The sequence below is a fragment of the Strongylocentrotus purpuratus genome, unplaced genomic scaffold, assembly GCF_000002235.5.
Source record: "Strongylocentrotus purpuratus isolate Spur 01 unplaced genomic scaffold, Spur_5.0 spur5_scaffold_18, whole genome shotgun sequence".
In the NCBI taxonomy this organism is placed as follows: domain Eukaryota; kingdom Metazoa; phylum Echinodermata; class Echinoidea; order Camarodonta; family Strongylocentrotidae; genus Strongylocentrotus; species Strongylocentrotus purpuratus.
The window spans coordinates 26669917-26697187 of NW_022145603.1; the positions used below are offsets into that span (position 1 = coordinate 26669917).

General features: G+C 40.5%; 1 protein-coding gene across 1 annotated transcript; it reads right to left on the minus strand.

The window, feature by feature from the left end:
• Nucleotides 1–12343: 12343 nt before the first annotated feature.
• On the minus strand, nt 12344–13506 carry LOC105437904. The gene is made up of 2 exons (XM_011665053.1): nt 13227–13506; nt 12344–12573 (listed from the first exon to the last, which is right to left on the minus strand). The coding sequence occupies exons 1-2, from the start codon at nt 13504–13506 to the stop codon at nt 12344–12346; spliced, it is 510 nt and encodes a 169-aa protein (XP_011663355.1).
• Nucleotides 13507–27271: the final 13765 nt, after the last annotated feature.

Here is a 27271-nt window from a genome sequence, read left to right on the forward strand (position 1 = left end):
ACAAGAGAACGTTTTATTCTTGACGTGTCCTTTGCATCATGCAATGATTTGGAGTGTTGCCCCGGAAGAACGCCCATTCTGGTCATGACTCGCTCCCTACCACTCGCACCAACATTCCAGTGGATAACGGCTGAAGCTACTGCTGCCCAAATGGCCCTGGGTCCCACATGCATTTCCTTTGGCCTCCTGCTCCACACCAATTTGTTGAAGGATTCATTCTGGTTCTGTGTGAATCCAGGTAAACATTTCTCCAGTAGCTTGGGGTCCGAGAGTCGAGTGTATATCGGAAGCATGTGTGGCAGATAATCTGCTGGCAACTTGTTGGAGTCCTGGTAGCTATTTGTGCCATTCTTCTTGTCCTTCTTCCATTTGCACCACTGGTCATCTGGGCAGTACTGATGCTGGATCTCGGGGTCGTTGTTGAGGACATTGTGGTAAAGCCCTGCCAGGAGACCCCTCTGGAGACTTGTGACCATTTCTGTTGTAACACTGTCGCTCTTTTCTTGATGCCGATACACAGTGTTCCTGTAGTACCTACTGAGGGTTTTGATGTAGGCATCGCTCAAACCATGTCTCCCTCCTTTGATGGCTGGGTTTTTTAGTCTCAAAATTTTCAGATTTGTGAACAGCCTCTTATGCACATGGTTGACACATTCCAGTTTCTTGATTATGAAATCTCCGTAAGGCTTCACCTGGTCATTGAGATTACTTAGCGTCTTGCTGTCCCCATCACTCACTACGCTGGCGTACCTCAGACCATCTTCAAGTGATCTGCTAAAGATCACTTCAGCCGCTTTCATCTCCATGGCGGGACTGGAGCCTGAGTAATTAGAACGACACTTGCCGCTCGCTTCGTGTTCTTGTTTCCAGGCCAAGTAAGTTTCACTTGTTGGGTTCATCCAGTCCCACGCCTTGCAGTCCTCGCAGGTTTTAGACAGAACATGCAGATCCTTAACTGGGAGACTGATCAAGATATCACGGATATCTTGCGCCACTTCCTCCTATCTGACAGCATCGCCCCAAATCTTAATATGAGAGCATTCTTCCTGACTTTGTCAACAATGCGCTCATCTCCTCTCTCCCTCATGTTGTTCACTATTACGCCTCTTACTCTCTCGGTTGTGTCCAAGGAGGAGTATCCTGGGAGGCTTGTGGCTCCATCAAGCAGCATTCTTGCTTGTGCAATTGTACATGTTGATGTAGTATTCTCTGACTCGGTGGTATTTGTCGATGTGGCTTGACGGCCATTCCTTACGTGCCTCCACATTTCTCCTAGGCTGACAAAGCCAAGGCAGTGGATGCAGGGAAGAAAATCCTCCACTACTCTCAGCTTTGTCCACCTCCTGAGAACAAACCATTCTCCTTGTTGTTTATCAAGAATCGACAGATTGTGTTGAAAATCGCCTAGAAGTTGCAGCTTTTCAAATCCAAGAGAAGTCCACTTTGCTTCCCTGAGGTCACCTTCCTCATCCTTCGTTGATGATGCCACCCAGTAAACATGATTTGTTATACTCCTCTCCCAGACTAGAAGATCTTCCAAAGTCTTCTGTTTGGCAAGAGCGTGGACCTTTTTCTGGACACCTGTTGATAAGAAACAAAACAGGTCTTATCAAATTAAGTTTGTGGTACCAATATGTATGAGATTTTTAAAACACCCCATACTTGTGTGCTTTCAAAGCCTCTTCTTGTTTTCAGAGTTGAAAGACCTGAAAAAACACAACAACGTACCTTTCGCTAAATGCCAGACATCACACGTGTGTAGGATGGTTGGTGAGTTTTCCCTCACGTACTTGGCAAGCTGCCGATGTCTGTCAGTGATAAGCTTCCCAATATCTAGACCGTGAGTTTTCCCTCGCGTACTTGGCAAGCTGCCGATGTCTGCCAGTGATAAGCTTCCCAATATCTAGTCCGTGAGTTTTCCCTCACATACTTGGCAAGCTGCCGATGTCTGCCAGTGATAAGCTTCCCAATATCTAGACCGTGAGTTTTCCCTCGCGTACTTGGCAAGCTGCCGATGTCTGTCAGTGATAAGCTTCCCAATATCTAGACCGTGAGTTTTCCCTCGCGTACTTGGCAAGCTGCCGATGTATGTCAGTGATAAGCTTCCCAATATCTAGTCCGTGAGTTTTCCCTCACGTACTTGGCAAGCTGCCGATGTATGTCAGTGATAAGCTTCCCAATATCTAGTCCGTGAGTTTTCCCTCTCGTACTTGGCAAGCTGCCGATGTCTGTCAGTGATAAGCTTCCCAATATCTAGTCCGTGAGTTTTCCCTCGCGTACTTGGCAAGCTGCCGATGTCTGTCAGTGATAAGCTTCCCAATATCTAGTCCATTGCTGGCTAGAAGCCCTCCATCTCCATATGATAGCTGGACTTGACCTCATTACTCTGAAATAAGAAAGAACAATGGTTATCATACAGCAGCATTGATAACTTGTGAATAAATTACACCTATACAAAGTGACCCATAAAAGACGGTAGCTTTTTGTCATACTGGTATTTCAGAAATATGAATTATTGACAATCGAAAAATGGAAAACATCTTAAAAAATGTCAAGATTTCTAATTTTAGTTGGTCACTTTTTATTTCATTGGAAAGACTGGAAATCAGTTCTTCTCTTTTCAGGGGCCACCCTGTATAAAGACGACAGCAACGACAACTGTGCAGACCGGAACCACATCAGTGTTTAAAATGCCTGCTTGATTTAAAAAGGGAAGAAATAAGTGGACGGAAGATTTATTAAACAATACAAATTACTGAAAACGTTACTCTTCATCGGAAACTCCGCATTTGAAATCGGTTGCTTCCACTTCCTAGTGAGCCAAACCAACTCTGCACACTCAACGTGGAACCATCGTGGGCAGTAGTTGCAGACTACACAGTTGTCATTGTCGTCATTGTCAAAATCATCCTGGCACTCGCTACAAACCATCTCATCGACTTCGTCTTCCCTTGGTACCTTCCTGGATCTTTTCCCTCCCTTCTTCTCCTTCTCTGCCTTTTCTGCCTTCTTTGCTTCCCTTTCTTCCCTATTCTTTTTCTTCCTTGCCTCTTCTGCCTCCTTGTCACTGCGCCTCTTGGTCTGGTACCTTATCCAGTCAAAACCGGAGATGGCGTTCGGCAGCTCATCGCCGGTCTTCCTCTTCGGAGCACTCCTCACTGCTTCGGGAAATTTTAGATACTTCTCGAAAGCTGGGGACACGTAGGTGGGTGGCCGATATTGATACGCAGTGGGTCTTCTTGGCATGGCGGTTGAGGTTGATGCTACTGCTTGGGCGGGTGGTGGTGCTGGAATGACTGTTGGAGCGGTGGCTGTGTTGGGGCGGCTGGTGGTGGTGTTGGAATGACTGTTGGGGCGGCTGGTTGTGATGCTGGAGCGGCTGGTGGCTGTGTTGGGGCGGCTGGTGGTGGTGCTGGAATGACTGTTGGGGCAGCTGGTTGTGGTGCTGGAGTGGCTGGTGGCTGTGTTGGGGCGGCTGGTGGAGCTTGGTGATAAACACCTGCGACAGAGCAAGTTTATCCCGGCAATATCCCTGTGTAAAAGGGAAAATGCCTGCTGCTCTGAAGCCTGCTGTGGCCAACTCAGGTTTAATGCCCCCCATGCCTTGGCGAACACGCCAGCAAAGAATGCCTTGGTCACAAACTGTTTAGGATGGGCATCTTTCCATTCCCCTTCCCCCTTCTTGTAGGCCTTCTTTAGAGGTTCAAAGACGGACAGGTCTAACGGCTGAATAATGTGGCTGGTGTGTGCCTGTAACCTGTACAATATGATCTCATTCTGCTGGCAATACTCCGCTACATGCAGGTCGACGTGGCTGGCATGACCATCCACAAGAAGGAGCACAGGAAACTCCACTCTTTACCTCAATTAGCTGTGAAGTTCAAATCTCAACGTTGTTCCAATCCCTCAGCGCCTTCCTCACCTCGGCTTTAGTCCCTACCAAATTTATGCCATTATCTAAGAGGCTGTTCAGACTGGCAGAGATAGCGCGGTCTAGCACGTGCTAGACCGCACTATCTCTGCGGTGTGGAAGGTACAACGTCGTTTTGGTCCGCCCAACAGGGAGCCACGGCGAGCCAAAACGGCATACCACTGGAGCACGTCTTGGGGGTGGTCCACGAAAGATCTCTGCCGATGTGAACCGGAGCTACGATAGCATGCCGGAAGTCATTGTTCTACACGCTGGGAATTTTATACTCATTCTATTTTGGTGTGATCTGAATCTGAATCGGTACAACTCAACACTCCTAATTTTATGGAGTAAAACGCGTCGGAACATCGTGAAAATAGAAATATAGTAAGTAATGGGAATGTGAGTCCCATCAATGGCCCCCGCACATTGAGGGAAGTTAAATCGGTTGTCAAAACCAGTAATCACTTCTTGCAGGGCTTCGTTTTTAGGGAAAGATATCACACTTTTCCCAAATATTTAACTATGGATGAACATGTTTCGTGGGTTATCATGCACGCAGTTGATCGGCCAACTCCAAATAAATGTGATATTGTCCGATATTCCACATTTGTTGCTAGCCTCCAAATGGTCATGGCAACACGCTTCTCGACTGACACGGCTCCTCGAAGCACAGTGTTTTGTCTCTCCAGTCTTCTCCAAGTTTGCGACATATAAACTTAAATTAAATCTTAAACTGAAACTTATGCATCCTAAGATGGATGGGGGATTGAAACTCATGCATCCAAAGATGGGTTTGGGGATTGAACCTCATGCATCCCAAAATGGATTTGGGGATTGAACCTTATGCATCCCAAGATGGATTTGGGAATTGAACCTTATGCATCCCAAGATGGATTTGGGGATTGAACCTCATGCATCCCGAGATGGATTTGGGGATTGAACCTTATGCATCCCAAGATGGATTTGGTGATTGAACCTCATGCATCCCAAGATGGATTTTGGGATTGAAACTCATGCATCCCAAGATGGATTTGGGGATTGAAACTCATTCTGAAATTCTCCTTCCAGTCCAGGTCGGTGAAGCTATTCAGTACTACATTCTAAAAGCCATCACTACGAGGCTTCGACCACAACCCACGATCGATCACTGTCCCCATTATCAAAACCATCAGGCTCTGAATTACCCGATAACGACGCTCAAAAAGCAACCTTTTAAACTTTCGTCGTCTCTTCTGGGAGTTCGCTTCTATCCACTGTTGTATATCTAAAGTTACCGGTACATCCACAATCCTGCTGTGATCACTTCCACAAACACAGTTAAAATACAAGAGTCTAGTTAAATCAAATTAGAAATACATGCACAATGTAACTACAACGCCATGAAATAAACATAGGCCGGCTAGCATATGGGTACAGCGATATCGAGCTCTCAACTAGGGGTTCATAATAGCACGCGAAATCTTTGACCGCTCTGACCTCATGACGTCACGCGTCATGGCAACAGGACCTCTCAAAAAAGGGGGTGCTACGATAGACCGCGCTATCTCACTGCGGTGTGAATCCGGCGAATGCCAATGGGCGGACTGTGGGTGGCGCTACGATAGCGCGATCCACGGTCCGCCCACGGTCCCCCTTGCGGTGTGAACAGCCTCCAAGACAAACCTCTTTATTGGTCCTCTGCTGATTATCATCCATCAGATGGCATCGATACATTAGCTGGTGTCAAGAGAGTTTGCAACCTTGATGTAGTTGTCATGCATGTGAATACCACACCATATCCTTTCCTCAACAAAGCACACAGCTTTTCAACAACAATTGCCCCGGTTTACCTCTTATGTGGGCAGTTTGTAGTTCGTTTGAGTGATCAGTTTAGTTTCGATAAGTCTTTTTTCACATTCAGCACCCACACTTAATCTCATATGGGCCGAAGAAGTCCATCCCGACATGTGTGAATGCGGGCTTATCAGTTACTACTCGGAAGGCAGGTAGATCAGCCATCTTCTGCTTGCCGACCTTGGCCTGGTAGCAACGACAAGTTATACACTTTCTTACCAAGCCTCCCACCAGGACCCCAGCTCCCAGAATCCAGTAGTACTGCTTGAGTTCTGCCAAAACATGATTCTGGCCTCGATGTCCAGCCTTTTCGTGCATGTGTCATGCCAACAGTGCTAACACATGATACCTTCTGGGCAAGATCACCTGATGCTTCGCAGTGTCAGAACTATCATACTATCAGTTCAAAAGTATGATTTCTTGACAAGCAGGTCAAGCTCTCCTCTAATCATGACATCCATATTCACAGCGAGTGTAGCTGCCATCAATTCTAGCCATAATGAGACTGCTATGCACCTGTTCTTCTCCATTCCTCATTACTAGATAGGATACCGCCCCGTAGGCTATTAAAGTCAATTGATGAGGCTACCCTGGGTAAACAAGACATATTATTATTATTATTATTGATGGCAGCTAGGAAAATCAGGAAAATCCTATTGCATGAAAATGAAGTCGCTTCAATCAATCGCTTGGCGCAACACCATTATCACTCATTATGCATGCTGGTTGACCTCTGACTGCAAAAAAAACCCTGTGAAGTGTTAGCATGAACTCCATCGTGGAGCAATCACTAGCCAGCTCCAAGTGGACTGCTCTGGTGTTCAGACAGGTGAAAATTACGCCATAGTATTTTGCCGTCTTATTTCTTCAAAGCTTCACCTTGTATGGGCCAAAGTGATCAGTAGATGTGTAATAGAAAGGTGAGGTGAATGGTGTAACACGATGGATAGGAAGATTTGCCATCATTTGCGTTCTGACTTCTTGGAAAGACGAAGTGATATTAGGCGCGGGGCGTTATATACTACTGACCTACATTGTCTCCGACGGAGTCTGATGTCACAAGAAGACTTAGTCTGTGTTCACAGACTCTTTGCGTTTTTCTCTTCGGAGAAAACCTTAGCTGAGTCTATCTGAATAACCGTTATGGATCGTTTTTAGCACGAACTTGTCAGTGGTGATCTGTTGCTAATTTTTTTTGAAAGTTTTCAATATAATTTTGATATGCGGCAAGTCTCATTGTCTTCATTGAGCCCAGAGCTGCTAATTCGACCACGTGTAACTGTGATTCCATCATGTTAAACTTAAGGGAACGGAGCGAGTTATATGACTTGACGCTGAACTTTTTGCCCTGGCGTGCCCCACTCGGATAGCAGCGTCTGGTATGGATTAGGCCTTGCAAAAGACCTTATAGTCAGTTTTCCCCAAGAAAAGAAAGAAAGAGTTGTGACAGGTCATTTTTTCTTTCTAGACACAGGTAAAGATCTGGGGGGGGGGGGTCGATTCTCCTTAACTTTGAAGTAAAGAAGGATGATCGCTTTCCTTTGATGTCTACATCACTCCATATTCGATGAAATTCCATCCATGTTGATTCTTGAACCGTGCTTCTAATAGCTTCTCCATCAGCATGAATGGATTCAGCAACTTTGCAAATTGTCGTCTTCAAATGATGAGGGGGTCATTAAAGAGGTTCATCAGTCTAATAGTATAAATTGAATCATTGCTCATACGGTTCACTGTTCTCAAATAGCACAGTGACAGTCACAACAACATTTAAAAAAAATCAAAACTTACAGTTAATTTTGTAATAAGATGTCAACCAACAATGTAACCAATACCTGTTTTGTAATGATGTTTTGTCTGTAGCCTTCAATTATCGCTACTTAATATCTGGTGGGAAATTTCCTTGACTTTATGTCCATACTCGCATTTCAATCCAAACTTGGCATCTTGTTGCGCTTTGCCCGAGGCATCGTTTGTTATGTCTACAGAGATTTTAGAAATGCTCTCCTTGTCCAGTTTCGCATTGAAAAAAGGTTCATTCGCTATGAATAAAAGTTTAAAAAATGATGATCACATTTCTTTGATCTCTACATCAGTCAGTCCACAAATCTTGCAATCAACAGTAACTGTTGGGAATGGCTCATCAAATGGGCCTAAGATAGCTCTGTCTTTTTCTTCATCTCCTCCCAAGCCTTGAAATAAGCAGCCAGGAACCAGAGTCAAGTTATTTTTAAAAGTCGCCTCTGGTTAACAGGGGTTTAGCCAGAACTAGGTGCAATTTTCTGAAAACAGATATTTATTAACAACCAATTACATAAGTTAAATAAGCTCAAACATACAATGTTAATTTCATCATCTTTGGCAGGAGCCTCGGGTGAAAGAGAATAGTCTGTTGTTCTATTTTTCACAGCAATGAGTTGAAAATAGTGCAGATCTTTGGAGCCTTCACTCCTGGACATTTGCCTTGGGGTTATTCGCATATCAACATTGTCCCCATTTATCATGTATCCGAGATGTCCTTCACTCCTGGACATTCGCCTTGGGGTTATACACATTTCAACATTGTCCCCATTTATCATGTATCCGAGATGTCCTTCACTCCTGGACAATTGCCTTGGGGTTATATGCATATCAATATTGTCCCCATTTATCATGTATCCGAGATGTCCTTCACTCCTGGACATTTGCCTTGGGGTTATACGCATATCAATATTGTCCCCATTTATCATGTATCCGAGATGTCCTTCACTCCTGGACATTTGCCTTGGGGTTATACGCATATCAACATTGTCCCCATTTATCATGTATCCGAGATGTTCTTCACTCCTGGACATTTGCCTTGGGGTTATACGCATATCAATATTGTCCCCATTTATCATGTTTCAGAGATCTCCTTCACTCCTGGACATTTGCCTTGGGGTTATACGCATATCAATATTGTCCCCATTTATTATGTTTCCGAGATGTCCTTCACTCCTGGACATTTGCCTTGGGGCTATACGCATATCAATATTGTCCCCATTTATCATGTATCGGAGATGTCCTTCACTCCTGGACATTTGCCTTGGGGTTATACGCATATCAATATTGTCCCCATTTATCATGTACCGGTATCCGAGATGTCCTTCACTCCTGGACATTTGCCTTGAGGTTATACGCATATCAATATTGTCCCCATTTATCATGTATCCGAGATGTCCTTCACTCCTGGACATTTGCCTTGGGGTTAGACGCATATCAATATTGTCCCCATTTAAAATGTTTCCGAGATGTCCTTCACTCCTGGACATTTGCCTTGGGGTTATATGCATATCAATATTGTCCCCATTTATCATGTTTCCGAGATGTCCTTCACTCCTGGACATTCGCCTTGGGGTTATACGCATATCAACATTGTCCCCATTTATCATGTTTCCGAGATGTCCTTCACTCCTGGACATTTGCCTTGGGGTTATACGCATATCAATATTGTCCCCATTTATCATGTATCGGAGATGTCCTTCACTCCTGGACATTTGCCTTGGGGTTATACGCATATCAACATTGTCCCCATTTATCATGTATCCGAGATGTCCTTCACTCCTGGACATTTGCCTTGAGGTTATACACATATTAACATTGTCCCCATTTACCATGTATCCGAGATGTCTTGATTTATTGTGGGCATCCAGGGCGACTGGATCGTTAGCTAGTTCTTTTTCTTTCTTCATGTCTTGTTCAAGGGACTCTCTCCACTTATTTGCTTTGCTGTTGTAATTGCTGCCAAAGTCTACCTGGTGTCTCAGTTCAGTTGGGTAAGACACAGAGGCCCGAATTCACAACAGTGGTACAAAGAGGTTTTGTACCATGGGTGTGGTACAAAACCCCCCTCTGAGGTTTAAACCTCTGATTTTCTGATTCACAAAGGATGTTGAAACCCCTGGGGGGTTTGACTACGTCATCATTTGGTCTAGATTTTAGTCTGCCCTTAGGGGTAGTACAAAGAGTGGTACAAAAAACCCGCGCGTGCGCAAACACCACCTCTTGGTTATTATCATCGTCAAATGGATTCCTTAGCTGAACAAAGTCATGGGGCAAAGTTCCTTTACTATTATTGTTAGATTGCTTGGTTCAGGTGGAGGTGGCCCTCCTCCTGTTTTTCTAGACTCTCTGGCGAAGTTTGAGTAGTCCTTTTTGGCATTTATTCTAATCCTCTTCCATTGGTCCTTGATTTGAGTTGCGCTCCATCTCTTTCCAAATTTGGCATGGAAAGATTGCACCAAGGTCTCCCATGCACCTGCTTTGTTTGAGTTGGTTAGGTAATCTGTCTTTGTGGAGAGTATTACGTCCTTCCTCTTGCTGATCATCTCTAGGAGAAAGTTTCTTTCACCCACTTGCCAGTTCCCTTTGGTTCTCTCCCTCCCTGCACTCACAGTAGCTGCATTACCCCTGGCCTCAATTTTAGATGTAGCAGACGGCATCTGATCTACTGAGCATGCTCAGTAGAAAGAAACCATGGTACAATCCATGGTCTAAGATTGTACCATGGTCTAAGATTGTACCATGGTTTAAACCCCCAAGGGGTTTTGTACCATGGTTTAAACCCATGGTACAAAGGAAACAATCGTTGGTGAATCAGAGAGAGGTAAACCCCCTGGGGGTTTAATCCATGGTCTCAAAAACCTAGGGGGGGGGGGTTAAACTCCCAGGGGGTTTTGTACCACTGTTGTGAATTCGGGCCAGAAAGATCCCTTCCTTGCAAGCGAGATATTGCCTTGTCCCCGCATCCTCCTCTCTTTACAGTCAAAGCCGTCATCAGCTGATGAGCATTCATTCGCTCACTCCAATGCTTTTTGCGATATCACAAACGATTTCCTTATTTGGAGATTCCTTAATCCCAATGATGCGTTCATTATTTCCTCTTGAATACTGCTCCAAGTTATTCATTTCACGGGATACACTTCTCATCTTTGACCCTCTCCACCGACTGCGACACAAGATGGAATTCATGAAGCTTTGCGTCAACGGATACTTCAAGATCATGGAGACGTGCCACAAAGTGAATCCCAGTGATCCCTCCATGTTGGAGTCTTTGAGCATCAGGCGACGCCTCTTGAATGTGGGTGTCGACACCAAAGATCCAATCTCTGAAACTGTCCCACAAACAGACAGTCTCTTGTTTTAATCCCAGTGATCCCTCCATGTTGGAGTCTTTGTGCATCAGGCGACGCCTCTTGAATGTGGGTGTCGACACCAAAGATCCAATCTCTGAAACTGTCTCACGAACAGACAGTCTCTTGTTTTAATCCCAGTGATCCCTCCATGTTGGAGTATTTGTGCATCAGGCGACGCCTCTTAAATGTGGGTGTCGACACCAAAGATCCAATCTCTGAAACTGTCCCACGAACAGACAGTCTCTTGTTTTAATCCCAGTGATCGCTCCATGTTGGAGTCTTTGTGCATCAGGCGACGCCTCTTGAATGTGGGTGTCGACACCAAAGATCCAATCTCTGAAACTGTCCCACGAACAGGCAGTCTCTTGTTGTTTGGGCTGGTGACAGCCACGCCAAGGCTCACCACTGTAGGCCTGATGATCAGTTCCACCTTATCATGGTCAATTTCGAAATCATGGAGACGTGCCATCATCTCTTCAATCAAGCCAGACAACTTATCTTCATGCTCCACCATAATTCTCCATTCCTACAGTAGAGCAAAGAACCTGCCAGCTCTTGTTCATTCAGTAAGGGTGAGGTCAGAAGCCAGCCTCCTACAGTATCATTGCGAGTGTCGGATAAATCAATATCAAACATATTCATAATATCCCTTGTGAAATCCTCCAAGTTAAAATCCAGGACACTAGCCACTGCTACTGATGGTCTTTGTACTGACCCATGTCCAGGTCCTTGTTCCTGAATTGCCTGGGGTGTGCAACGTTGTTTAATCATATTGGTAAACCACAACTGTTCAGGAGTTTTAAATTGCTCAGTTCTTATACCGTGATTGTTGTGAACATGCATCCAATTCGTTAGAGCATCTTGAGTCCGAGGAAGATATGTATAATGTAGAGCAAACATATGTATGGGGTTGTTGATATCAAGGGCCTGTGAGTCTTCCAAATGATAAAAACAACTTATAAAATATCTCTAAAACTTTTGTGAACACATCTCGCCACAGCCTTTCAATCCTTTGATTGTGAACAGATTTTCCTCTGAATGCACTGCCCCGATCTGGTATCAAAGCTTTCAATGTTTTTCGTGCAGATGGTTTTGCAGTACCTGTGTACCTGTAGCAATCGTGGGACGGATGGCAGCAGCCTTAAGACAGGACAGAAATGTTGGTGCCTGTTTCTCGAGTTCCCTCTCTTGATCAAGAACAACAGGTATATTTGGTTCCATCTGGAAGTTCAACAGTCTCTACTGTGTGGGTCATTCGTTGTCCACTTGTCTGGCTCCTGATGTCACTTACAATTGTCCCCGTCTTCTTGATTGAAGAATTTCTTGAGTTAAACAAATCGTTTAAAGTTAGGTCGGTCTCGGTCTATTGATCTGTTACGTTAATTTCCACTTAAGTGGCATCGTCTTCTGTGATAAGTTCTTCCCAGGTTTCCTTAACTAAATCTCAGTCAATGATCATTATGTTGTCCTCCTTATTGATCTCAAGTTCTGACTCAGAGCTGGGCTCTGCCTCCACCTCATCATCCTCCACATCCACCTCTTCTTCGTCCTGCTCTCCACTATCTTGACTGCCGCTGTCTCTGCTCTTAGTTTTCCTCTGAACAGGACGACGCTTGCTGCTATGTAACCATGCTTTCACAGCTTGCTTTGTCTCAAAGGTACCCAGGGGAGCGCCTTACTGTTGAATTAGGAGAAGGCCGTCAGTGGTACTTGTGGAGAGTGATTTTTCGCCAGTCAGTAAGCACGAGCTTTATGGCTGAAAATGCCCTTTCTAATTCCGAATTAGAGATGGGATAGACAAGAACAATGGCCACGTATACATGTAAATAAGGAAATATGTTTTAACTCAAGTTGAGCCAAAACACATTTCTCCCTGTGCATAATGGTTGGAATGCAGAGAACTGAAGCTGCCCTATTAAAAAAAAAAAATCCTGTCTTCAACAAAGAGCATGATAACACTATTGTTTTTTCAATTCATGAGAGTTCCAATCACAACTACAAAAATTATAAAGACAGTGGGACACTTAACTGTCATAATTGCATTCATCCAACCATTTGGCAGACTCGGCATGTTCTACAAAAACTGGAAACATCGCGTCTCAACCCTGGCCAAAAGAAATGCTTCAAGATTCTTTGGCTCGTTTTGTTCACCCCTAGGTGCCCACTAAGTCCAACATCATGAGACACATTTAAGATCTGTCTATGAAACACCTTTGGCACTACCACTTAGTGAACTTCACTCCAATCCTCATCCAGTGAGGCCTCCACTGGTCTCCACTTCCTCATCAATACTTCTCCCTTCCTATAGAAACAGACTCTTTCTTTACCAGCCTCTTCCTCCGACAGAGCACTATCTCTTATTCCTACCAACTCAGAATCTTTCCCCTGAGCGTCTATCAAAGACTCCTTATTCAATCCTATCCTACTTTCATCAACCTGTTGAACTGTGCTACACTTCTCAGATGGTTTGCCACGATCTACCTGACAGAAAACACTACCATCATCCAACCGACAGAAAAAACTGTCATCCAAGGACACATCATCTGAACCAGCCTTCTCTGAAGACTGTTCTAACTCTCTCTTCTTCTCCTCCACCTTCTTTGTCATTGATCTAGAAATATGAATTTAAATGCACACACACACACACAAGCAAACACGTACACACCCGACATGATAGAGCAAAGATATAAGAGGGGAAAAAAAATACATGATAAAGAGCTACTAAGAGAGATCGCTATTATTTAAAGATTTGAATAGATGTAACTTGCACAATGCTTTGAATCTGGACAATAACTAAGATTTGTAACGATATCATCTTGTATCTCCAATAGTGGCTGCTATGTTATAATAAGTTCTATAAGTCTGGTTCTTCTGTTAAGGGTTAATCTTCAACTTTCTGGGGTCTCTTCACAAAAAAGTGCAGGACTGGATGCAGAAAGACAATGTTTCTTCAGTCTGTATATTTTATCTGAGTGGAGAAAACCACCAGACCCAATTTTGTGCTTCTGGAAAACTAGCGTAAACTTGGTTCCATACATAACTTTGTTTGAGGTATTTGATGCAGTGTTGAAATTGTACCGTTGCTAGCTAGTACACAGTACAAAGTTGCTAGGATGGTAGATAATTGACAGGCAATTTGATCTTGTCTAAGGGTTGAATAACAGTTTTGATCAAGGTATTTGATGCAGTGTTGAAGTTATACCGTTGCTAGTAGCTCACGGTACAAAGTTGTTTGGATGGTAGATAATTGGCAGGAAGTTTGCTCCTGTCTAAGGGTTGAATAACAGCTTCGATGGAGGCAGAGCATCCCCTGTGCTCTCAGCAGCATCAAAAGCAGGCACTGTCTATGTTAGGACTTGTTACAGAGGTTATTGTGAGGCAGAGAAGGTGTGAAGGTGGGTGGATAGCGAGGATCTATTACATCTTCAAACATTTTTGGTTTCTTTCTGTTTACCAAAAGACAAGATCGGTAGGAGTCGTCCTCAACTCGGTTGATTAGTGATTCAGCTTCACCTGCAACAAAGTGAAATTTCACAGTGTCCTTGTATCTCACTTTCACTTAAAAGTACTGCCAGTCATTTCTACTTTTGAGGAATTATTCGTACTTGTTGGCCCTTAAACAAATGTTATGGGTCCTAGATTCCTCTCTTTTGTCAAAACTTCTGTGTAAAAAGTATACAAAATGACTGTATTTCCTTTCTAATTTTGCCTTGAGGGATTCCTAATTTTTGCTTTCATGATTGCAAAATTTCGTGAACTCTGACTTACTGATGAAGTTGACAGATGCTTCGCTGTCAATTATTGAACAAATATCATTGTCATTGATCTGAAAATTCTGAATGGCCCATTAGCAAATTCAAATGTATAAGCTTAAATACAGTGATTTAAATATCTGCTGAATTAAAAAAGAAAATCCAGACAATTCCATGTTAAAGTAAAATAAAGCAGAATCCTAACCAAACAAACAAATCCTATTTTCTTAAACCACAAGTGTTTTTTTGTTTTTTTGATAGTAGGTTGTGAAAATTATCGTCTATCAAATGTATTTGATCCTATTTTTCAGTCATATATTTCACTATTGGAAAAGACATGAATAAATTATGTAATAAAACTCTTTTGATAGGAGAATTGTTTTTGTATAGTTATTACCTATTGTAATTAGAAAACAAAGTGAAAAAGAGATATAAAAAGAAATTCGGCGAGTTCGGGATAAATACTGAGAACAAGCTCAGTAGACCTGTTTCAAATAGAGAGATAGAGAGAGAGAGGCGAGAGAGAGAAAGTGAGAGAAAGAGAGGGAGGAATAGAGAGAAAGAAGGGGAGAGACAGAGAGAGAGAGAGAGTCAGAGGGAGGGAGGTTGATGGAGCATTAAGGGAGAAAGAGATTCGGGAAAGAGAGAAGAAGGAGAAATGTGAGGGAGAGAGAGAGAGAGAGAGATGAATATAGTTCGCTAGAGATGTGCTTGCTGTTGGAAGTGTAGTTGCAAAAGGGTAAATCAATGAATATAAATTGAGAGAGAGAAAGAGAGAGACATGGAGAGAATCATCAACAGAGATCCAATCTGGAGGAACTAGAGAATGCAGAATGGAGACAAGAAATGAAGGGCTAATCTGATAAGATGAAAAAAAAGAATATTCACCTTATGTCATATTCAGAGATGCCAGTTTTCAAGCCCTGGCGAGTTATTTTCAGACCATAGTTAAGGAATTTTTGTGTACCAAATAGCTCATTCTCGGTGATTTTCAGGCCCTCTGATCAATTCTAACTGGCATCCCTGCATATTGTTTATTTTGTATATTGTGCAGACGGATAGGCAAATTATAATCTGATATTTTCATGTACAAGAGAGAGGGAGAGAGAGAGATCGAGATATTTCATGGAGGGGCGGGAAGGGGTATGCATATTATAGGCGACAGCGGTATATATATATATATATTAGTACACAAAGGACATCAATTCTGTTTTATCCATCAAACATTCAAACATAATTACATTCAATACTTTTTCAGTCCGAATGAGAGAGAGAGAGAGAGAGAAAGATAAAGGAATCGGAGAGCCAGAAAGAGACAAGAGAAGAGATTCCAACTACACCCCATTTATCAAATCAAGTCTGAGAATCTTAATCCACTTTTTTACAATTAATTCATATACTAATTTGTCGGGAAAGCCAAATATTGAATTTCCAATTTTTGAGTTATATCATAATTATTGTTGATCAGGGGCGGATCTAGGGGGATGTTTCGGCGGTTAACCACCCCCCCCCCCCCCTTGGGCGGCCAAGTGTGGGGGGGGGGGGAAAAGTAAAACAGTAAAACGGCGCGATTTTGGAAAATCCTGGATGCGCCACTGGGTCAACCCCCTCCCCCCCCCCCCTTGGCAAAAAGCTAGATCCGCCACTGTTGTTGTTGTTGTTGATCTAAAAATAAAAGAAAATAGGAACCTATTGCGAGGGATGGGGTGGGCAGTGTAGAAAAAAGCCTTGGGCGTGGTCATTCCTCAAAAGGGCCCTTTTTACGGGCAATCGGACCTTAAAAATAATAATAACTGTGTATCCCGAAAGCGTAAAATCAGTAAATGAGCATATTTTGTGAAGTCATTAACATCAGAAAGTGTAAACAACTAGAAGCGAACCAGTAAATAGCAGTGAGGCAAAGTGGTCTTGTGGAAGACTGATCGCTTCACAATGCAAAGATACGCGGTTCGATTCCCAGCTACGCCTTTATACCCCATTTTATTTGTATCTTTTTGTCTTCACCCCATGATATTGACCTGTCCATCTCTTCGTTTTGTTGTTGTAATGGGACACCCCCCCCCCCGCACCTCGTCATCGAAGAAGAAAATAAAATGTGATACTCTTTCTTTAACAAGCGACTCTCTGAATTAGTTAGAATACGTCTTTTGCGACATCTACAAAAATTAGTATAAGTATGAAAAAATTCATGGAGATTAGCAATGTGACACTTTAGTCTAGTGGATAGTGGATATTTGTCTTTATTTAGTTGATTGCCACTGTTTTTCTTACCTTATCTATGTTACTTTTGTATTTTTGCTTTTTCTTCTAATTTAATTCTACGGGTTATAGTCTTCTCTTAATCAGAACACTGTGCGCTTAGAAACACCAGTATTAAGCACCTAATAAATGTTATGTATTATTATTATTTTAGGCAATTGCCTGGTAACTGGAAGGTATCGAGTTCGACACCCAAGCTAGTGCTTTTCTTTTCTTTCTTTTGCTCCATCTACAACTATATAACAAGCGACTCTCTGAATATGCCATTTTCGTAATGTAACCAAATTTAATGCATAAGTCTTTGTGAAGTGCCTCAATACAAATTATTCCATTCACCGGCCTGATAAGAATAATAGTATTTCAATGCTGAGTCCATATCTGGTTTATCAATCAATTTTAATGTAGTCCTTATTTTGCGTTATGTCATATTCTTCTTTGGCGTTTACTTTCATGCAATATTTTTATCATGTTTCTTTGGTTCTTCTCACTTTTCCTTCATTTCCTTTCTTCTTGCGCTTAGAAACATTGTATTAAGCGCTTATAAATGTAATGTATTATTATTATTATTATTATTAGACATAATCCAAACTGCATACATTAATTGTTGCCAGGTAGGACAACCCCCCGCCCCCCCCCCCCCCCACTCAGGTTTCAAAATGACCGCATGCGTGTTGCCAAAATGTCCTTTTCGTAACAAAAGAAAAAGGTCGAGCCGTATTGACTTTACACACCGGACTTTTGCTGAAAAGGGGGGGGGGTGATGCTGAAAAAGGCTCGTATACAAAAGAAAAAGGTCGAGCCGTATTGACTTTACACACCGGACTTTTGCTGAAAAGGGGGGGTCGGTTGGAACACGCATATGCGTACCCTAAATAACACTGAGTGGGGGGGGGGCGGGGACAAACCTTATGACTTGACCTACCCAGCAACACTTAATATATGCAGTTTGCATTCTGACTATTGCAATACTATAAAGGGGCAATAATCGCCCTTTGGCAAGACTATACCGACCGCCGCCTGCGCCGGCTGGTATGATCTTCAGTAGATCAAGAATGATGCCCACGATTCCGACCTAGACCTACCAAGTCTCACGCCTATAGCTGGTCACTGAAATTTTGTTTTGCATAGTGAAATAGTAACTATCCACTGTTCATGGTGTACTTTTTGTAAACACTACTGTAACATGTAATATATGAAATAGGAGTATTGCCTAGAATACAATTTGATGTCTAGCTAGATAGGACGGATACCTTGGAGCTGTGTGATAAATACTTAGTTTTGACGGCCTAATTCCATTTGGACTGAGATTTTGAAAGTGTTGGCTGAAAGAGTGTAACATGCTGAGCTTCAAGAGACTGAGGAAATCGAGTTCAGAAGAAAAACCCGACGAAATGGACCAACAGAAGATATCAAGTGAAAGTGCCACTCCCACTGTACCGCCATGTACTGAGGTACGTACTGAAAATATGGAAGCCATGTTACGTAACATACTCGAGAAGGTGTCCGTGCTTGACGATATGTGTAAGAAAGTGAATGTTATCTCTGAGAAAGTGGTGAAAATTGAGGCTAATCTTGAAAGTCTAGATACTAGACTTTCAGACCTAGAACATGGAACTGAATTCTTGGAGACAGAAATGAGTGAAATTAAGCAGGATGTGGGAGAAATTCGTGCAACTAAGGCCGGTTTTGATTATGTAAATGAGATTCGACGATCTGTTGTTGACCTTGTTAACCGAAGCAAACTCAACAACGTAATTCTACATGGGATACCAGAAGGGGAGGAGAATGCGCCAGACGGTTCACCGAATTGCATAACATACGCTCGGAAATTCTTTGTTACACATTTGAATATGCATGAGGTGGAGATCGAGCGAGCGCACAGGACCCCCCGAGGAAAGCCTCCGACAAGGAACGAAGGCGTCCGCCCGAGACCACGACCCATTCACGTCAAGCTTCTGAGGTTCAACGATCGAGAAGCAATTCTGAAGCGTAGTTCGGCTCTAAAGAAAGTTCGTATCCAAGATTCGAAGGTGGGAGTCAGTGATGACGTCCACAAAGATACAAGAGATGAGCATAGGCAACTGATGGTGAAAGTAAAGCAACTACGGGAGGAAAACAAATTTGCGTTTATACCAAATTCTGTGCCCCGAGTGATTAAATACAAGAACGGCCCTAAAGACGCCCCCGGTCCCTTGAAAACGATCAGATTGTCAGATATCAACACCACCGACAACACATGAATAATAATAGTAACTGATAAAAACAAATGCACATGAACTATAATATTACTATGATGGAGTTACAGGACATTCATAACTATAGCAACGGTCCAGCCTTTCAGCAACATCAACATAATAATTAATGTTGAACCGACACTAAGCGATGATTGACTGATGTTGTAAGACCTAGTCAGCCATAATGTTTACATCATGCTCCTTTGTTATTACGCCATAGGAATGTATGTTGGCGAACGAACTATTGCAAAACAGCAATGTTCGTTTTTAAAGGTTTATTTTGTTGAATGCCGTTGGTTTTTTTTTTGTTTTTTATTTGCCTACAAATATAGGCCAGAAAAACAATTCACAAAGACTGTTGAACTTGTGTAAATTGTATTTTAGGAAGATAATTCATGCTAACTTTCCCCCCAAATATTGCTCTGTCATGATAAAAGAACATACAATTGTATCTAACGTGTTTAATGGATGAGAAAATTGACTTTAAAATCTGTTCTCTTAATGTAAGAGGACTTGGGAACTCTTTTAAAAGACGTTGTATTTTTAATTGGATAAGAAACACAGATTTTCACGTTATTTTTTTACAAGAAACGCACTCCACAGCAAATTCAGAAAAAATATGGAGTCATGAGTGGGGTTATAAAATCATTTTTAACCATGGTCGATCCGATAGTGCAGGAGTGTGTATGTTATTAAAACCTTCAGCTACCTTTGATGTTTTGAATACTGTTAGAGATGACAAAGGTCGAATATTATTGGTCACTTTAAAAGTCAATGAAACCATGATAACTCTCGCAAATATATACGGCCCAAACAATGACGATGGCAGCTTTTTCATTGATTTACATAACCTATTATCAGAACACGGGGAAGAACCGTATATAATTGGTGGAGATTTTAACACAGTTATGGAGGCCAAATTAGACAAATTTCCCAAATTGTTACAAAATCACCCTAAGTGCTTTAAAGCCATTACTGATATAATAAACGACTTTGAATTGATTGATATATGGAGATCTTGTCATTCCACACAGTTGAAATATACATGGATGTCCCATGACTTTAAAATTGGAAGCCGCATAGATTACTTTTTAATTTCACAAAGTTTGATAACATCAGTTTTGAAATGTGACATTGACTTTGGTTACAAAACAGACCACTCACTGATCTCTCTGTTTTTAATAAAATCAGTAGCTAAACGGGGACCGGGATTTTGGAAATTGAATACTTCTTTATTAGCAAATTCAGATAATATGGAGAAGATCAGGAGTGAAATTAACACAGTTTTATTAGAAAACAAAGATCAGGAGCCAAAAAAGACCTGGGAGTTTTTAAAGTTCAAAGTAAGACAAAAGTTTACACAAATTGCAAAAGAAAAGAAAAACAATCGCCAGACAAAATTAAAGCAATTAGAAAAAGAAATAAATAAGTTGAATGATGCAAACAATGTTGTCAATGACCAGCAACTTCTAAACGAACTAAAAAGTAAAAAGAGTGAATTTGAAGAATTACAAGAAGAAGTTGTGCGTGGTATCATTGTGCGTACCAAGGCTAAGTGGATTGCTGAGGGTGAACGCAACACTAAGTATTTTTTCAATCTAGAAAAAAGAAACTTTCAGAAAAAATGTATCTCAAGACTACGGACTGAGAACGGCGTTGTAACTGATGCAAAAGGTATTCTTGAGGAAGAAAGGTCTTTTTATAATCGTTTGTATTCATCAAATATCACAGGTGCTAGATCTTTTGCGCCTGTAGACGAGTTGAACTTGCCTGTATTAGATTTGAGAGACAAAAGTTGTTTGGGTGAAAAGATATGGGAAAAGGAATGTTTTGAATCTATTTTAACTTTTTCTAACGATAAGTCACCAGGCTCTGACGGTCTCCCTATTGAATTTTACAAAGCCTTTTGGCCCGAAATAAAGGAACTGTTATGTTCCGTTTATAATAGTTCTTTTTCGGAAAAGTCTCTCCCTAATTCAATGCGACGAAGTGTTATTACGTTGCTTCCAAAAAAGGGTAAGGACCTGTTATCTCTTAAGAACTGGCGTCCAATATCGCTCCTGAACAGTGACTATAAAATTTTAGCGAAGCTTCTTTCTTTACGTATTCAAAAGGTTTTACCAAAACTGATAAGCAATGACCAGTATGGTTTCCTCAAAGGCCGTTTCATTGGAGAAAACATACGTCTATTCATTGACATTCAAAATTTCTGTAGAGCACATCATATCGAAGGCGTGGCTTTGAGTATTGACTTCGAAAAGGCGTTCGATATGATTGACTGGGAATTTTTATATTACGCTTTGAACATTTTTGGTTTTGATCAAGCCTTTATCCAATGGGTTCAACTGTTATATTTCAATATTGATGGGTGTGTAATAAACAATGGATTTTCTTCAAACCCCTTCGAAATACAGCGAGGAGTAAGACAAGGGTGCCCATTATCTCCATATTTGTTCATCGTAGCGGTCGAGCTCCTCGGCTCTTTAATTCGACAAAATAAATACATTATAGGTTTGAAAGTTCACGATATGGAGATCAAAATCAGTCAATATGCAGACGACACAACTATTTTTCTTGAGCCAAATGAACTAAATATTAAACGTTGTATGAAAGTCTTGGATGTTTTTAGAGATATGTCTGGGTTGAAAATTAACATTGAAAAGTGTAATATAATAAGATTGGGGGATTTTAAACAAATATTGTGTCGTGATATCCCATTTACATGGCCGTCGGATAATTTCATGTACTTAGGAGTTAATATCCCTATCAACAATTGCCTGAATTTTTATGAACTCAACTTCAAACCCAAACTTAAGGATATTAAAACAACCTTAAATATTTGGAACTGCAGAACCCTTACGCTTTATGGAAAAATTGTTATTATAAAATCCCTTATCATTCCAAAACTGACCTATCTCTTGAGCACTATACCCAACCCTCCTCCGTCCTTTATTGTGGAAATTCAGCAATTATTATTCAAATTTTTATGGAGTAACAAAAATGACAAGATCAAACGTTCCCTACTTTACAATGAATATAACGAAGGGGGTCTAAAAATGCTCCATTTGTCATCTTTTAATGATGCAATGAAAATTACATGGGTTAAAAGATACCTTGATTATCAAAATGAAAGTAAATGGAAAATCTTTTTGAAATCATCTCTCAAAAAGTTTGGCGGAGACCACTTTTTTAAGTGGAATATTTGTTCAAAGCACATGGTTTTTAATGAAAACATAGATCCATTTTGGAAGGATGTTCTTACTGCGTGGTGTCATTACAAGTACTATAATCCAGTTAAGTTTAAAGAAATCATTTCACAACCCTTATGGTTTAACTCTCACATTTTGATTGATGGTAAACCGATTTTTGTTGAAAGGTGGTTTAAAGAAAATATGATATATATAAAAGATATATTAAACCATGATGGGTCCTTCATATCGTTTGATCAAGTGTTACAGAAGTATGGTTCAGATTCATTTCTAACCTATTTTTCAATATTAGCTGCCATTCCTAAGAATTGGAAAGATACTATAAAGCATGGTGACTGTAAACATGATGTTTTATTGTTGTTGAATGCAAGCGATATTCTTTTGAATGACTTCCTAAGACTGAAAAAAGTTTCAAAATTATGTTACCTTCTTTTTTTGAAAAAACATACAATTTCAATATCAGAAACAGATCACCAAAATAAATGGCAATCTGATTTATCAGTTGATTTGAACAGCTCGTTAATATGGAAAAATCGTTTCTCTTTGATTTACAAATCTTCAAATGAAAATAAAATGAGAAATTTCCAATTTAAGTTCATTCACAGGAAAATTGCGACTGAATATTTGCTATGTAAAATGGGGATTCATGAATCTCCTGATTGTAATTTCTGTGAAACCTATCCACAAACCTTATTACATCTCTTTTTAAAGTGTGAGATTGTGTGTAAATTCTGGAACGAAATATTTTCTTGGCTTAAAGATAAACAATTTCGACAAAACATGTTCTCTGAGGAAGAAATTTGCTTTGGGACTTTAATGATTAATAATTTTTATTTAGTAAACACAGTTATACTCCATGCTAAATATTTCATTTTCTCTTGTAAGATACAGAACACGATTCCCAAGTTTCAGCCTTTCCTAGTTTCTGTTAGACATTTAGAAAGAACAGAACGTATTATTGCTTTCAAAAAGAATCGTCTCGAATTCCATGAGAAAAAATGGCAAGTGTTTAGAGACTGAAAAAGTAGGTGTTCATTTTTTTTGTTAATCTCTCCTGTACTGAATGTTTGTTTTCTATATTTGCATATTTTATGATTGATTTAATTTTGATGTTTCATGCATGTAATTATTTTCTTGACATGTAAAACTTGTGAATTGTGAAATAAAGATGGAAAAAAAAAAAAAAAAAATATATGAAATAGATGAAATATGAAACTTGTTATTTTTCTCAAAGAAAGGAGTTGTGATGTTTAGGAGTACACTTTTTGAAATACCAGTTTAGGATGTGAAGTCAGGAAAAAACCACGCAAAATCCTCATTAGCGTATATTTTGGCTTCAGAAGAAATCCTCGTTTAGGGGGTGTCTGGAAAACCCGGGATCACGCATGTTTACAATATTTCTACATGACTGAGACCCCCGGCACACAAAATATAGCAATTTAGGAAGTAAATATCATCAACCTTTAAGCATTTCAGTGTAACAGATAGTGGGTAGCTTGGTCACGATAATCAGCTTGGCGACTATTATATAGCATAAGTAATATTCAGAAACAAAACATTTTATTGTATACAGTATGCCAATATTTTTGGAGATTGATGTAACGATGTGTTTTACATAGTCGCTCCAGTCAAGTTTTTCATTGATATATACACCAAGGAACTTTTTACATGTCTTTCTCTCTGCAGAAAAAAACATCTATTTTATTATTTAGAGCAAGCTTGTCATTAGATTTTCTACCTCAATAATATATCAATAGAATCACATCACATCTATCATTAATTCTATGATTTTTTTTAAAAGTCATTCACAGTTCAATATAATCTTTTTGTTATATAGGCTTGTGTAATGCTGGAGCAAGAACACTGACGGAAGTTCTAGAAAATGAAACATATTACGAAAATGATCAGTAAATACATAAGGATGCTACATAACTAATGTTACGTAGTCCATTGCATTGCACAACGCAAGTTCAGACAAGCAGATGACGTATCGTGACGTCATATAATCATGTTTATTCATGTTCATCCAGCCTAACACCTTCATACGCTACCGATAGAAACGTGCGAAATGCATGCCGGGCAGGCGTAGTAAAGATGACGTAATGGTATCGAAATACAACAAATGATATTCATACCAAATAGCGTAGTCTATTACGTGGAAGCTCTTTGTCCTTGTCTGGGAGGACAAGCTCTTTCAACATCCCCATAGAAAAAAATAGACTGGGGCTGCATGTAGTCTCATTTAAAGTAAGGAAAACAATTTCGGGACAGTTCAAAATAATGCTGGGAAATGAAAATTAATTCAAATGATACCGTTTTGAAATGGTTTGAGGACAAGAAGCAGTAGGTAATTTATTGCTCGGCAGTCCTGACCGTATTTAAAACAGAGCATCCAGTATACCTGATATTTAATAGAATACTGTCAATTAAAACAAATAACTAAATAAACAAACAATTAATGGACCTCTTTACCCAAGCTAGCTGACGATTGCCAGCTGGCTGGGGGGGGGGGGGGGGGCGGAAGTCCCGCCCCCTGGGAAAAAACGTATACAAACACGCCTTATTTTTTTCTTTTTTTGGAGATGGCCCCCCCCCCCCTGGCTTTTCAAATTTTCGAGGGCCAAAAAAAAAATGAGTGCCCACTAATTAAGAGAATAGCAATAAATATGGACTTTGAGTGAGATGAAAATGGGTTTAACATCAGTTTTTCATTTTCAAAGATTTACAACAAAAAAGCAGTTGCTGGGTGTCGAACCCGATTCCTTCCAGTTACCAGGCGATTGCCTATCCACTAGACTAAAGTGTAAAATTGCTAATTCCTGTATTTTTTCATACTTATACTAATTGTTGTAGATGTAGAAAAAGAAGGGGAAAAAAGCACTAGCTGGGGGTCGAACTCGATACCTTCCAGTTACCAGGCAATTGCCTACCCACTAGACTAAAGTGTCACATTGCTAATCTCAATGTATTTTTGTCATACTTATACTAATTGTTGTAGATGTAGCACAAAAAAAAAAAAGGAGCTAGCTGGCAATAGGCCACTGCCCTCACATAGCATAATGAATAGAACACAGGTCTATTCAATTCAGTATATGCTACGAATTCTACAACAGGGCACCAATGAATAGGGAAGCTTGGCTATTCGACTTTGTTTTCAATAGCTTGCACCTGCAATGTTTGAATAGTTACGTAACAAACTACTCAGCTCTTTCTGACATGGCATCAATTAATGAATTGAAAAAAAACCTGAACTTCCCTTCATTGAACGATTATTTTTGTCAAATGCGAAGATTACCAAAGAGGTAATAATAGTATTCCTGACATTGCGACAATGAACGCATTATGTTGATGTATTGTCCCTAAACCTACTGAAGAGGCTCTTTGTCATTGTCTGGGAGGACAAGCTCCCCCCCCCCCCTGGATCCACCACTGATCTGTCACCACCTAAACCGACTACTTTGTCTTTTGTTCTGTATGCTCTCACACAATTGTCATATTTATCTCGCCTGTAGTTTGAGTCTGACGTTTTGATTGGCATTTTTTCATCTGTTCTCATTTCGTAAAAGGTAAAATGTTTGGTGACGGAAGGATTTATAGCCAGTAAACTCTTTTTCATCTCAACATCCTATGTATTTCTATCCCATCCCCTCCCTTTCCCTTCCCATCTGTCTCTCTCTCTCTCTTCCTTCTTCCCTCTAATTTTCTGTCTGTCTCTATCTCTCTCTTCTCGTCTCCTTTATACCCCCTCTCTCATTCTCTTTTAAATCTCCCCACCTCCCAATACCCCCCTCTCCATCTTTCTCTCTCCATTACACCCACTCTCGGTACCATATCTCTCTCTCTCTTATTAGGTAGTGGTTGAATTCAATGATAAACTTTTCTCTGTAACGATTTCTTTCCCCTCTCGAATATATCTTCATACGCTGTAAATAATAATAATTTGATATGCTTGTCCGAACCGACACACCTTTGGATTAATAAACCGCCTTTTCCCCCATTTTCTTTTCTTTTATCTTCACTGAAATATTTCTCTTCAAGTCTTCATGACAAATTCTATCTACTAACTGTAACACCTCGCATGTTTACATGGTTAATAGCTGTTTATAATGCGCAATCAGTTTTTATTCAAAATTGGCACTTTCCTAGCTAAGGGTTCGCTTTAAAGTATAGGGTTTTAAAGTATAGGGTAGTAAACGTAAGCGTTTATGGCACCTTTGTTTGAATTATCGCGAGGATTCAAATCGAAAAGTAATTTAATTGCAAGTTTATTTGAAACGATGTAAGAACAAATGTAGTGACGTCACCTATAATAATTACCAATGAAATATAGAACATATTATCTGAATGGGAGGATAGAAATGCTTGGATTTTTCCTGTTTACCATGATAATGCATGACTTTTTCCTGTTTACCATGATAATGTATGACTTTGTATAATATCAACGGGACAGTGTAGAAAGAGCTTTGAGAAAATAGTGACTGATTTGGTACCACCCGAAATTAGCATTTTGTAAATCATTATAAGTTGTAAAATTACACACACGCAGTCACTCACAACAACATTACTGTGAAGGGCAATTCCACGGTAACGGAAGGACACTCAGACAAGATTTTTGAACTTCAGGTTCATACTAAAAGTACTGTTTTATTAGTATAAGATGTGAAACAGTACAGATATAATACCTATATAAGTGCCTTTAATTCTCCCAAAAAAAATTGTCATTATAGTTAAGTAGTTTAAGAATGTGCATATTAATTATCTCGGTAACGGAAGGACATAAAAATGGACATGGTTTTTCCAGTTAATTAGTGTTTATCCAAACTTTGTGAAGTTGATGAAGCTTTCCACTTGACTGAAACACATTTTGTTCCCCATAGTTTAATACATACTAATAAAACATTTTTTTTAGTATGAACCT

Excerpts from the sequence above, each read along its gene's own strand:
- LOC105437904 (XM_011665053.1), bottom strand. The coding sequence starts at position 13,506 with ATGACAAAGAAGGTGGAGGAGAAGAAGAGAGAGTTAGAACAGTCTTCA. Across the intron at positions 12,574-13,226 it reads TCTGTCGGAGGAAGAGGCTG|GCGCTCCCCTGGGTACCTTT; the intron begins GTAAAGAAAGAG and ends TTCAACAGTAAG.